The sequence below is a fragment of the Impatiens glandulifera genome, chromosome 2 (assembly GCF_907164915.1).
Source record: "Impatiens glandulifera chromosome 2, dImpGla2.1, whole genome shotgun sequence".
In the NCBI taxonomy this organism is placed as follows: domain Eukaryota; kingdom Viridiplantae; phylum Streptophyta; class Magnoliopsida; order Ericales; family Balsaminaceae; genus Impatiens; species Impatiens glandulifera.
The window spans coordinates 50,413,717-50,427,183 of NC_061863.1; the positions used below are offsets into that span (position 1 = coordinate 50,413,717).

General features: G+C 31.1%; 2 protein-coding genes across 4 annotated transcripts; one reads left to right on the forward strand and one right to left on the reverse strand.

Moving 5' to 3' along the window:
* Window positions 1–2,400: 2,400 nt before the first annotated feature.
* On the forward strand, window positions 2,401–4,592 carry LOC124926656 (probable lipid-A-disaccharide synthase, mitochondrial). 3 transcript variants are annotated; one of them, XM_047466929.1, is made up of 5 exons: window positions 2,401–2,927; window positions 3,024–3,441; window positions 3,537–3,781; window positions 3,968–4,194; window positions 4,261–4,592. In XM_047466929.1, the coding sequence occupies exons 1-5, from the start codon at window positions 2,832–2,834 to the stop codon at window positions 4,430–4,432; spliced, it is 1,158 nt and encodes a 385-aa protein (XP_047322885.1). In that variant the 5' UTR covers window positions 2,401–2,831; the 3' UTR covers window positions 4,433–4,592. The 3 variants fall into 3 exon arrangements, with proteins under 3 accessions (XP_047322885.1, XP_047322886.1, XP_047322887.1); XM_047466930.1 differs by having other exon boundaries at window positions 3,540–3,781; XM_047466931.1 differs by having other exon boundaries at window positions 3,564–3,781.
* Window positions 4,593–12,247: 7,655 nt separating this feature from the next.
* LOC124924847 lies at window positions 12,248–12,724 on the reverse strand. Its single transcript, XM_047464836.1, has one exon. The coding sequence runs from the start codon at window positions 12,722–12,724 to the stop codon at window positions 12,248–12,250; it is 477 nt and encodes a 158-aa protein (XP_047320792.1).
* Window positions 12,725–13,467: the final 743 nt, after the last annotated feature.

Below are 13,467 nucleotides of genomic sequence, written 5' to 3' on the forward strand. Positions count from 1 at the left end.
ATTTTATATTTAAACTAATTAATATATATATATTTAAAAATAATAACTGTAAAAATTAATAAACATATATATAAAAAGAATAAGAAGATAAATATGAATATGATTAATTTTTTTAATTTAATTAATTTTTTGCGATTAATAGTTAATTAATTTATTTACGTGTTTTTAATATAAATAATATTAAGGAGAATGAATAAATTAAATTAATAAAATATATAAATGCACATATTTTTTAAAACATATATTAAATTTTAAATATAAATATATATAAAATAAAAATTAAATATATATATTCATAATTTAAATTATTTCTCTTAAAAAATATTCATATTAAATTATTATTTCTCTTCTTTAAATTATTCTTATTTCTCTTCAAAAAATAAAAAGTCTCTTTTTATTTTTATTTAGTTTTCTTATAAAATATATATTAAAATTCACTTTCTAAATAATATTATAACTTTCATTTTTATATAACGTTTATTTTTATATATATATATATATATATATATATATATATATATATATATATATATATATTGAAAATTAGTAATTTGAATTTTATTTATTATAAATATTAATAATTTGTATTTTAATTTAAAATTATAATTTTTTTTTAATTTTAAATTAAGTAAATATTTATTATAATTTTATAATAAAATTAAAGAAGGGAAAATATTAAATAATTTATTTAAATAATAAAGGATTAAGAGAGAGAAATTATTAAATACAGTTTGATGACATTTTGATGACATGTACAATTTAAAATGAAAGAGAGAGAAAAATTGATACGCGTCCTATTTATTACAATGCCACATCATTCGCTGCCTCATTCACTACAATTTTTTCGCTCCCTCTATCATTACTCTTTTTTTATTGAGTTTGAATGCCCACCTTGTAGCAATACTTCTGGCAAACTTTCAATTTTTATTTATTATTTATTTTAATAACATCTATGAGTCTTGAAAATTAATTTATGTATGTTATTCTAATACTATTTGTTGTGAGGTATAAAGTGTGATAAATTATTTTTTAATACCATAATCTATACACATAAAATTTCAAAAACTTTTGAACACTAATGTTTTGTATGAAATATTTTTGATATCCATTTAAACTTTTTAAACATTTGATTTTGAATGTTTTTAAGACTTCAATATTTTAATAATAATTGGGAACCACATGAATAAATATTAACCTTTAAAACACCCAAATGTTGTATAAAATTGAACAAATAGATAATAAACAATATTCAATTTGGTGATTAATAATAATAATAAAAAAAAGCAAGTCTATGGTTTAAGGATATAATTACAAAAATTACATAAATTTGAGGACCATTTATAGTTTCTTCATCCCTAAATTTAAAACACGCCTCATTAACTTTGAATATTAGAATTTATTATTGAATTAATAATTAATTACAAGATGAAACGTCTGGGATATTTTTAATTAATTAATTAAAAAAAAAGAAATACTTTCTTAAGATTTTATGAATACAATCACAGCCGTATATTTATCTAATCATCAAGTAAAAGATCTGAGCCGTCTATTTATTGGACTTTATAATCGGTCCTCGTCAAGTTCTACGTTTTAGTTGCATACCTCTTTCTTCTCCCTCTCTCTCTCTCTAGAAAATCTGAAACAAGCAGAATAGAAAGTCTAAAGGTAAGAACTTTCAATCGATTTGATTTTGAATGTAATTTGTTTGTTGTTCAACCTTATAAAAGATCGATTCTTTTTATGTGAATTGTGCAGAAGAAGAGTTGAATTGATCTCGATCAAAATGGGAAGCAAACAGGCACCGAGTTGGGCAGATCAATGGGGGAGTGGCGGAGATGATTACAACGAGGCGACGCCGGCCGGAAATGATAAGAAAAAGCTTGGAAGCGGTGGCGGAGGGAAGAAGATGGAAGATGTGAAAGTGGCGGCGGCGGCGGGGTTAGGAAAGGCGAAGGCGGCGGCGACGGTGGGAGCTCAGAAAGTGAAAAGTGGTACGTCTATTGGAATCAAATGGATGAAGAATCAGTATCAGAAAACGAAATCTTCTTCTAAATAAATATATACAATATACATTAATATATCTTTGATTTGTTTTCAAATTAAATATAAACCCTAGCTTCAAAATACTTATATGTGTTGCGTGAACACAAATGAGATTTTGATTTGTTCGGTTATTTGTGATTGTGATGTTTAAGGTTGTTTCTTGTCTAATCTTAACAATTGTCTTGTCTTTTTCACTATACACATTTATATACTACAGTTCTTCTTTATGTTATTTGGGTTTTTTTAATATTTGGGTTTTTTAGATTAATTTGGTTAAATGGTTTTATATTTTGATTAAAGAATGAAATGAAATCTCTAAAACTAAACTTTTTATTTTTTCAAATTAAGAAAGCTAATGACCCTTATCCACCGCCGAGATTTTCTGAGCGAACCCATGCCGTTGCCTCAGGCGAACCCATGTTTAGAACCCACCAAAAAAAATTCGAGCTTTTCAACTTTGAATCCTCAGTCGAGCGATTATGATCAGAACGATTCGGGGTTGGAGAAATGGCTCCGCTGATTTTGGATTCCTAAGGAATCGGATTAGGTCAGTACGGGCATTAAGCTCAGCGGTAATTGATATGGCCGATAGAGATGGAGAGTTGAGGGTTTTTGTAGTCGCCGGAGAAGTCTCAGGTGACAACATTGGTTCCCGTCTCATGGCTTCTCTCAGGAAGCTCTCTCCTTTCCCCGTTCGTTTTGCTGGTGTCGGCGGGTTCACTTTCTCTTCTTATATGTGCAAAATGTTGTTTCTTTTCATTGAATCTAATTAAATTCGTCTTAGCTCCATGATGTCCAAGCAAGGATTGAAATCTTTATTCCCAATGGAAGATATATCTGTGATGGGAATATGGGAATTGTTGCCACAATTATATAAGTTCAGGGTGAGCTATCATATAAGTAAGAAAACACTGCTAATGTTCTAGGGAATTTATTTCTTCAAAATGAGAATTGACAGTAGATTGAATTATGGGTTGCAGGTTAAGTTGGAGGAAACAGCTGAGGCTGCATTATCATTCAACCCCCATGTTATAGTGACTGTGGATGCTAAGGGGTTTTCATTTCGACTGCTTAAGAAGATAAGAAGGGGTTCTCTTTTAGCTAGAAATAGTCAGAAGGGATTTCCTGCTCCTCCTCTGCACTTCCATTACGTGGCTCCTTCATTTTGGGCATGGAAAGGGGGAGAATCGAGACTACGAGGGTTTTCTGAATTCGTGGATCATGTATTATGTATACTTCCTTTCGAGGAAGAAGTTTGCAGATTGAATGGATTGGCTGCAACATTTGTTGGACATCCTGTACTTGAAGATGCTTTAGAGGCTGCAAATGAAACAGAAAATGGAATAAAGATGAAAGGAAATTCTGAAGAATTTAGAAATCAATATGGCTTATCTACAGGTACTATTTATTACCTTTTTGTTCTTGAATGTTCATCTTTTCACTTGCTCCTTTTGTAATTCTTCTGGATTGTCTCTTATCTATGGAAAAAAAAGTAGCAACAATCGTTAGCTTGCTTCCAGGAAGCAGATTACAGGAGGTAACTCGCATGCTTCCTATCTTCTTGAATACAATGGAGCTTTTAAAGGAGTCGTGTCCTTCTGATCTATTGACTGCAGCAATTCATGTGGCACCCAATAAGCATGTCGAAAACTACATTGCCAGTTATTCACACAAATTGAATTTACCCGTCGTTCTGATTCCAGGCGGATCATCAAACATGAGATATGATGCTTTCAGTGTAAGTACGATATTATTGATCTTTCACCCACCATGGGTAGACAACATGCTTGTACTATAGGGTTTACTATCTTGAGGTTTTAGATTCGATTCGATTGTCATTTATAGCAACAAATTGAAGATCACCTCTTAGAAACAGAACTTAATTACAAAATTCATATGATCAATTTTTGTATGGGCATCGCAGGCCAGCAGAATGGCCTTATGTACTTCGGGAACAGTAGCAGTGGAGTTGCAGCTAGCACGTGTACCTTGTGTGGTAGCCTATCGAGCCCATTTGTTAACCGAATATTTGATACGCTATAAAGCGAAAGTACAATACATATCTCTTCCCAATATTCTTTTGGATGAACCCGTCCTTCCTGAAGTCCTTTTCCATGCATGCACGCCTTCAAATCTAGCTCCAATTGTCAGGTAACATCTTAAACGCTTATGGTTTGACAATTCAGATCATTTTTAACTGTCGGATTACGTTTTCAGGGAAGTAATGTACAATGAGGGTGTGCGGAATGTTCAAGTTGTCGCGGCTGAAAGAGTTATGCGGTTGTTGTTATCTCGACCCGGAGGAAATGAGAAATTGACATCATTATCAAATGATTATAAACCTAGTACAATAGCTGCATTTACCATTCTGTACTCTCCCAGGAAATAATTAATCTTCAAAATTTTGAATAAGAAAGGCTTCTACTACATCCAGCAAGTAAGTGTCCTTTCTATGTGTTGAATTGAAATATTTAAAATTGTATGTCTAAACTTCCATGAGAAAATCAATAATTTTTTTAATGAAATAGTAACACTAATAATGTCCATCCTTAACATCGTTGATCAACTCTCAGGGCACCCATATTCTAGTGGAGCATGTTTATCTAAAATCAAGCAAAACTTCAACTTGATTAAATGGTGTTTCTAATTGTAGGAATTAATTTGGATATAAGAGAATTAGTAGTATAAATATAAGGCCTCAAAACTCATAATTGTATTGTATAATAAAAATAAATTGTTCTATAGAAAATCAGTTTATACTATAATGGCATCAACTAACTCATCTAAGGTCACAACGGTCCTCGTGTTTCTAGTAGTAACGTCTTTAGTGTTGAGTTTATATAAGATCGAAGCCACCCCTATTAGTTATTGGGATATAAATAGAGGAAATTCAGTGAACTTTGGTAATAGACAGGGTGACCAACAAGTCAACCCTTATACAAGAGGTTGCAATGCAGCTACCAGATGCAGAGGAGGAGGGTAGGGATGTCTCCCACCAATTTGTTGTTTATGTTTCATGTCCATATGTTTTTCATATTATTAATAAGATATTTTGAGGCTCTAAACCAATATATAATTTCTCATTTTTATTTGAAGTTGTTAATTAATATGCACGCAAATTAATTAAGGCTGTAATAGCTTTATCCAATTGGATTTCCCATTTTGGTGGATTGAAATCAATAAAATTCTTCATTTTATCTGTATGCGTCTCTCTCACCCGACAACTTTTTCAACAACCAACAACATCGTTGTCCTCTTAGGTTATTGTCATCGAATGTAATGCACCTTAATCTCATATATAGTTAGGGATTTAATGATTTCCAATTTTCCATACAAAAATAACAATGTCCAAAATTAATATTATCTTACTTATAGAAAGCAAAGCAAGTCATCAAATGTCATTTTGGCTCAGGCTGTTTCAAATTTGAACCAAATTATTAAATATTTAAAAGTTTGGTACCAATACCATACTATAAAATATTACAGATTCATGTAACTACAGAAAATGGGTAAATCTAACCATTATTTTAACCAAGTATAAAATAATAATATTAGTCAATTTGTTTTGCTACAAGTAATAATTGTTTAGCAAACAATGACACTTGTACAAATGTTTATTTAATGTTCAATATGGCTCTAGAATGAAGAATCATGTTTCAAAATTAAACCAAAACATTGTTCCAAAAAATACATTTTTGAAAAAGAAAACATGAATTCAAACCCATTTCGAAGTTACTTTATGAATAACAAATAATTACTTTTTCAGGTAAAAAATCAATTTAAAAAAAAAATTATAGTTAGGAGAATCCAACCCAAAATGTTAATCCAAAACTTAGTTAGGTTTGGTTGACTTTGATTGACCCATAATTTAATCATTCCTATTCTGTATCACAATGTGACAATCTGATTTAAACACTCTTTAAATTGAATAGATTTCTTAAACATTTTTTTTTATGTAATGAGCTCACTCAAATGTAATCTTTGTTATTTTTATTTTTGGTTGTACCATTATATATTTGTTTAAGAATTCTTGGAACTTCTTTGAATAAAAATCATTTTATTAAGACAAAAGTAAAAAATGAGAAAATTCACAAGTCCTAATCAAAATCAAAATTAGAATAATAAGAGAGAAAATAAAAGAAATCAAAAGACAAAAAATCAATAATGGTCCAAGTTCTACTCAATCACACCAAATGATCAACAATTATCTCTATCTAAGCTCTTCAAGTAGAACCACAATATTGATTCATAACATGGAAGAAGTTCTGGAAAATACTATAATCAACAATCATTTTATTTCGCTTGAACCAAACGATCCACCAAATAATAACTGAATCGAAAGTCATTTTTTTCTCGACACAACATATACGAGTGATAAATTCATTGAACTCTTATGTCTGGACTTATTTCTCTTTTGGTTAACTTGTATTTTGAGCTCATTTTATATCGGGTTGAGTTTATAGATGAGTAAAGGGGAAAAGAATATTAAAAACATCACTTCTAAAACTAATTTTTTTTTTATTACAAATACAACATTTAGATCTGAGTGTTATAAGTTATAATTAATTGATTCAAGAATCCACTAAATTTTCCATTACAAATTCCTCTAAACACAATATTAATTACATGAGAAAATCAATATTTGTTTTAATGAAAATATATAAGATTAACATAATTATTTAAAATTAAGAAATAGTAATACTAATAATAACCAATAGTAAATAATATGTGTCCATCCATATTTTAGCTTGATTGAATGGTGTTCCTAATTGTAGGAATTAATTTGGATCTGTGAGAATTAGTAGTATAAATACAAGGCCTCAAAACTCATAATGTATTGTATAATACAAATAAATTGTTCTATAGAAAATCAGTTTATAGTTATACTATAATGGCATCAACTAATTCATCTAAGGTCACAACTTTCCTCGTGTTTCTAATAGTAACGTCTTTAGTGTTGAGTTTATATACTATCGAAGCCGCCCCTATTGGTTTTGGGTCTATAGGTGGAGCAGTTCCAAGGAACAAAGGACCCGCGCCGCCTTATGACCAACCAGCCAACCCTTATACAAGAGGTTGCGAAAAAGTTAATAGATGCAGAGGAGGAGTTCGGTAGGGATGTATCCCACCATTTTTTTTGGTTTCATGTCCATATTTTTCATATTATTAAAAGATATTGTGGGGGCTCTAAACAAATATATAATTTTTCATTTGTATTTGAAGTTGTTAATTAATAAGTAGGCAAATTAATTAAGGCTGTAATAGCTTTATCCAATTGTATTTCCCATTTTCTTGGGATTGAAATGAATAATATCCATAATTGTTGGTCATTTTATCAGATTTATTGAGTTATTATTATTATTATTCAACTTAAAATAGAGTTTATTATTTGAAAGAAGTTTACACCAAGTTATAACCTTTCCTCGAGTTATATAATAGCTTTTGTTTTCCTTTACACTTGTGGTGCCTTACTTTTCATGTTTTTATTCATTTTTTTTTACCTTTTTAAACATATTTGTTTTAATTTTAAATTTTTTGTTGTTGTTTTCTTGACATTTTTTTATTAAATGATCATATGTTAAAATAAAAAAATTGAAATGATCATGTGTCCATTTCCTTTCTTTTATTAATAATTAAATTATTGAATTCCGATGATTTCTCATAATTTGACGAATCACACATTATTTATGTAGGTGTCCTATTAACTTTTGATGGTACGATAGTGACACTGGTTATGTCATTACATTGCCTCTTCTCACGCTTTTTCAGAGATATTTTAGTTATGTCGGCGATGACAGGTGGATCTAGTAATGGGCTGTTCCGATTGAGAGAGGTACCCCTACTGTAACAACCTTGACTCTTACTTTAATTAGACCGAGTGCTGAATTTTTAAAAACGTATATATTTAAGCGGAAAACAAAAACATTTGCGGAAGAGTTATAAATATATAAGTGTCATTACAAAACCAGACCCTTTAAAAACAGAAACGGCCTTTTACATCAAAAACAATTATAACATGGTCCCTTAATACAAAAACATTGGTCTTTTAAGTGCCAGACCTTAAAAGCACTTGAAATACAAAAACATTGGTCTTTAAGTGCCAGACCTTAAAAGCACTTGAAATACAAAAAAACATTGGTCTTTAAGTGCCAGACCTTAAAAGCACTTGAACTACATCTGTCCCTCCTCCCACACACACACTTCCACTGCACCCTGCCCACCCTCCAAGCCTCCCTTCATGGGTCAACAGAATGATGTGGCTGTGTACCTACACCACACAAGTATAGTGAGTCTAAAGACCCAACACACATATTTAAAGAGAATATAAAAATACAAGTAAAAGCTGCCTTGTATTGATGTGCTGACTTGTAAAACAGTTTATAAAAGTGTTAGGACAGAAACATCTTTGAGCACATATTGGCCATTTACATTTCAGAGTTGATCCTGAAAGTTAGGAATCCTGTTGAGCACATAGTTGGAAGGGCACCCTTCGGAGTCTATCCCTAAAGTCCACAACCTGGTTAGACACTTGTCTGTGTGGGTAGGATCTTCTAGAGCTCGTCCCAGAAGTCCAGTCCCAATAGAACCTCAACACATATTTTGGCATTAGACTACCAGAGCTCAACCTGGCTAGCCTTCTACCCAAATCCGTCCAGTCCATATATCATTGTTCACAAAAATGGATCATACCTTTGAAAAACAGAACTTACCTTTGAAAACAAATCATGCTTTTGAAAACAGAATATACTTTGCAAAACAGATTATATAAGCAAGTGTGGGTTTCTAAAGATTAGTTGAGAAAAGAGCTTGCCTTAGATGATCTTGCTGCTATGTTATGATCTTGCTCCTAAGGTGCTATGGTCTTGCTTCTAAAAGTGTGCCTTTAGTTTTCTTAGTAGAGATGGTGGAAAAGAATAAAATGAAGGAGGGGGTGCCCTATATATAGTACTTAATAAGGCTGGTCACCAGTTTGTCATTAGTTGGGTTTAATAATAAAATAATCATAAGGGCTGGTCACCTGTTTGTCTTAAGCATGGGTTAACAAAGGATGGCTGGTCACCTACTTGTCATCAATTGAGTTTAAGAATAAAATAATCATAAGGGTTGGTCACCTACTTGTCTTAGGCATGGGTTAACAAAGGATGGCTGGTCACCTGCTTGTCATCAATTGGGTTTAATAATAAAATAATCATAAGGGCTAGTCACATGTTTATCTTAGGCATGGGTTAACAAAAGATGGCTGGTCACCTGCTTGTCATCAATTGGGTTTAATAATAAAATAATCATAAGGGTTGGTCACCTGCTTGTCACCAGCTGGGTTAATCAAAAAGGGCTTGTCACCTGCTGGTCATAAACAAAGAGGGTTGGTCACCTGCTTGTCACCAACTTGTTGCCTATGAAAGGGTTTGAAGCATGAGGTGGCTAAGAATGAGGTGGCACACGTATGGGTTGGAAAATATAAATAGTCAGACTCCCTCGGTCGGACCCCCTCGGTCGGACCCCCTCGGCTGGACCCCCTCGGTCGTGACATAGATTTTCCCTAGGCCCCGGCCCCGATTTGACATGGGCCCTTGGTTTCTGCCAGGACCGAAGTTTACTCGGTCTAAAATGAAATTTTGAGTGTGACACCTACCGTTGGGGTTTTATTTTTAAAAGAGTAACTTTTTTTTTCTGCTTCAATCAAGAGATGTTTTTCAAAGTCTGAAGGCGCTGTAGGCGCTGTACTCTTACTTAAAGATGCATTTTTTTCTTCATTCGTATGAATAGCTGAGTCTATTAAAAGAGGGACCAACTTCTTCGACCAAATACAATATACAAGTGGGACCTGCATTGTGAGCAAGCTGTGCGAAAATCGCTTCTTTTTTCCGGTTCCGCAACAACTTGGGCCAAATAGAATTCTACTGGGACTTGCCTTTCACTGTTTGTAGCTTGAACGTGGCATAAAACTTTTATGACAACTAAAGAAAAAAATTAATTTTGGCAGGGCAACTCTCCTAATCTTGATGTCGAAACTAGGGTTGGTTAATTGTTAGTGTGAGGGACATCCCTTTTCTCTGTCTGGGGCTTCCACGATGATCGTGATCAGGAGATAGAAAATTAGAGTTTGATTCCTGAAAGGGAGTCTAAATAATGTTGGATTTTGGATTTAAATATATATGTAGAACATATTAATAGATTAAAGTCATGGGCTTAATGATTATGAAATGAATAATTGTAGATACCCGTTTAGTATTTGTTTATTTGGTGACGTGACAAAACAAGTATTAATAATATGGTGGGCCTTCTTATATTGTGGGTTTTAACAATATATGGGCTTCAACTAGGGTTAGGTCCCTGAGACAAGTATTATTTAAGAAACAGGAGAGGAAGATTCAAAGGAGAACTCTCACGCCTTCTCTCTCTCAACTCTCCTCCGTTTTCTTGTCCTTTGATTTCCCTCGTCAATATCAGAGGAGAACGGATAATACTTAGTCTTGGAAGACCTAGCCGTTCCTTTTAAGAACAGATCAATCCGGATCTACAATGGGATTATCTTCAGGTACACTTCTGCTGCGTTATAATTATAGTCTATATTCATGATTAGGATACTGATAAACTTTCTATCAGTTGTTATCAGAGTTATCCTATTTATGAATCGATAATTTTTATAATGATTGTATTTGAATCTGGATTAGTTTATTTATTATTTTTTTATTTTTTTAATTAATAATAAATAAAATATATTATTTTATTTTTATTATCATTACTATTAAACTACAAGATAAATAAGAAAATAATATAATATTCTCTATTAAGAAAATAAAATAAATAAGGAATTGATAATATAATATTTTTTTATTATTATTAAATAAATAAGGAATTAATAATATAATAATTTCATTAAATAAATAAGGAATTAATAATATAATAATTTTTTATTATTATTAAATAAATAAAGAATTGATAATATAATATTTATTTTTTATCATCATTAATAAAGAATTTATATAATATTAAATAATATTAACAACTAAGAATATTAGAATCTATTTTATTAAATTAGATAATAATATTAATAATCTAATATTTATTCCATTTAAATAAAATAATTTTATCTTCGGATTTCACCAAAGTGACCTCTATTTAGTAATTGTTTTATTTAAATTATTAAGGATGGTTGTATATTTTTTTTATTTCATGTGTTTATTGATTAACCCAAAGGTTGATCAATACTTGACAGAAATATAAACATACTCGTGGTAATAAATCTGTGACAGTTATAAAGTTTTCATGTGGATTATACTTTTATCTAAAGATAAATTTATTAGTTTTACATACTTTATTATCAAAATTTTATTATTGTAACAAGAGTACCGCTTACAATTAAAATTATTATCCAAATATTTGGTTTTAATGTTGTGTTTGGTATCTTGCGATGGGTTAACCATAATTTGTTTATTATTTAAATATTTGTAATAATGTGAGTGTTTATATTTTTTTGTTAACTTCAGGATCTGGTTCTTTGATATCTGCTAACTATCCAGTCCCTATTTTATTGGGGGACAACTTTAATAACTAGAAAGAATCCATTTTGATTCATTTGGGCTGTATGGAACTAGACTTAGCATTAAGGATAGACCAACCCGCTCCTCTTACGGATGTAAGCACTGCTGATCAAAGGCAGATGTTTGAGAAGTGGAAAAGGTCTAATCGTTTAAGTCTGATGATCATAAAGAAAAGCAATCCAGAAATATTTCGGGGTACAATATCTGATGATATCACTAAGGCTGAAGAATTTCTCATCGAGATAGAAAAACGCTTTACTAAAAGCGATAAGGCAGAAATGAGTACTTTTCTTAAGTCACTCATTACCATGAGGTATCTCGGGAAGGGAACATAAGGGAGTACATACTTAATATGTCCAATGTCGCTTCAAAACTGAGAGCACTCAAGTTAGACCTTTTAGAGGACATGTTAGTCCTATTGGTCCTGCTCTCATTTCCTGCTTAATACGATCAATTCAAAGTTAGTTATAACTGTCAAAAAGAGAAATGGACTCTTAATGAACTCATTTCTCACTGTGGGCTTCAACAATATATGGGTTTCTTATATTGTGGGGCTTTAACAATATATGGGCTTCAACTAGGGTTAGGTCCCTAAGACAAGTATTATTTAAGAAACAGGAGAGGGAGATTCAAAAGAGAACTCTCACGCCTTCTCTCTCTCAACAGTGAGAAATGAGTTCATTAAGAGTCAATTTCTCCTTTTGACAGTTATAACTAACTTTGAATTGATCGTATTGAGCAGGAAGTGAGAGCAAGACCAATAGAACTAACATGTCATCTGAAAGGTCTAACTTGAGTGCTCTCAGTTTTGAAGTGAAATTGGACATATTAAGGATGTACTCCCTTATATTCCCCTTCCCGAGATACCTCATGGTAATGAGTGACTTAAGAAAAGTACTCATTTCTGCCTTATCGCTTTTAGTAAAGCGTTTTTCTATCTTGATAAGAAATTCTTCAGCCTTAGTGATATCATCAGATATCGTACCCCGAAATATTTCTGGAATGTTTTTCTTTATGATCATCAGACTTAAACGATTAGACCTTTCCCACTTCTCAAACATCTGCCTTTGATCAGCAGTGCTTACATCCGTAAGAGGAGCGGGTTGGTCTATCCTTAATGCTAAGTCCAGATCCATACAGTCCAAATGAATCAAAATTTATTCTTTCCAGTTCTTAAAGTTGTCCCCCGATAAAATGGGGACTAGATAGTTAGCAGATATCAAAGAACCAGATCCTGAAGTTAACAAAAAAAATATAAACACTCACATTATTATAAATATTTAAATAATAAACAAATTATGGTTAACCTCATCGCAAGATACCAAACACAACATTAAAATCAAATCTTTGGATAATAATTTTAATTGTAAGCGGTACTCTTGTTGCAATAATAAAATCTTGACAATAAATTCTGTAAAACTAATAAATTTATCTTTAGATAAAAGTATAATCCACATGAAAACTTTATAACTGTCACAGATTTATTACCACGAGTATGTTTATATTTCTGTCAAGTATTGATCAACCTTCGAGTTAATCAATAAACGCATGAAATAAAAAAATATACAACCATTCTTAAAAATTTAAATAAAATAATTACGAAATAGAGATCACTTTGGTGACATCTGAAGATGAAATTATTTTATTTAAATGGAATAAATATTAGATTATTAATATTATTATCTAATTTAATAAAACAGATTCTAATAATTCATTTCTTAGCCGTTAATATTATTTAATATAATATAAATTCTTTATTAATAATGATAAAAAATAAATATTATATTATAAATTTCTTATTTATTTAATGATAATAAAAAAATATTATATTATCAATTCCTTATTTATTTAATGATAATAAAAAATTATTATATTATCA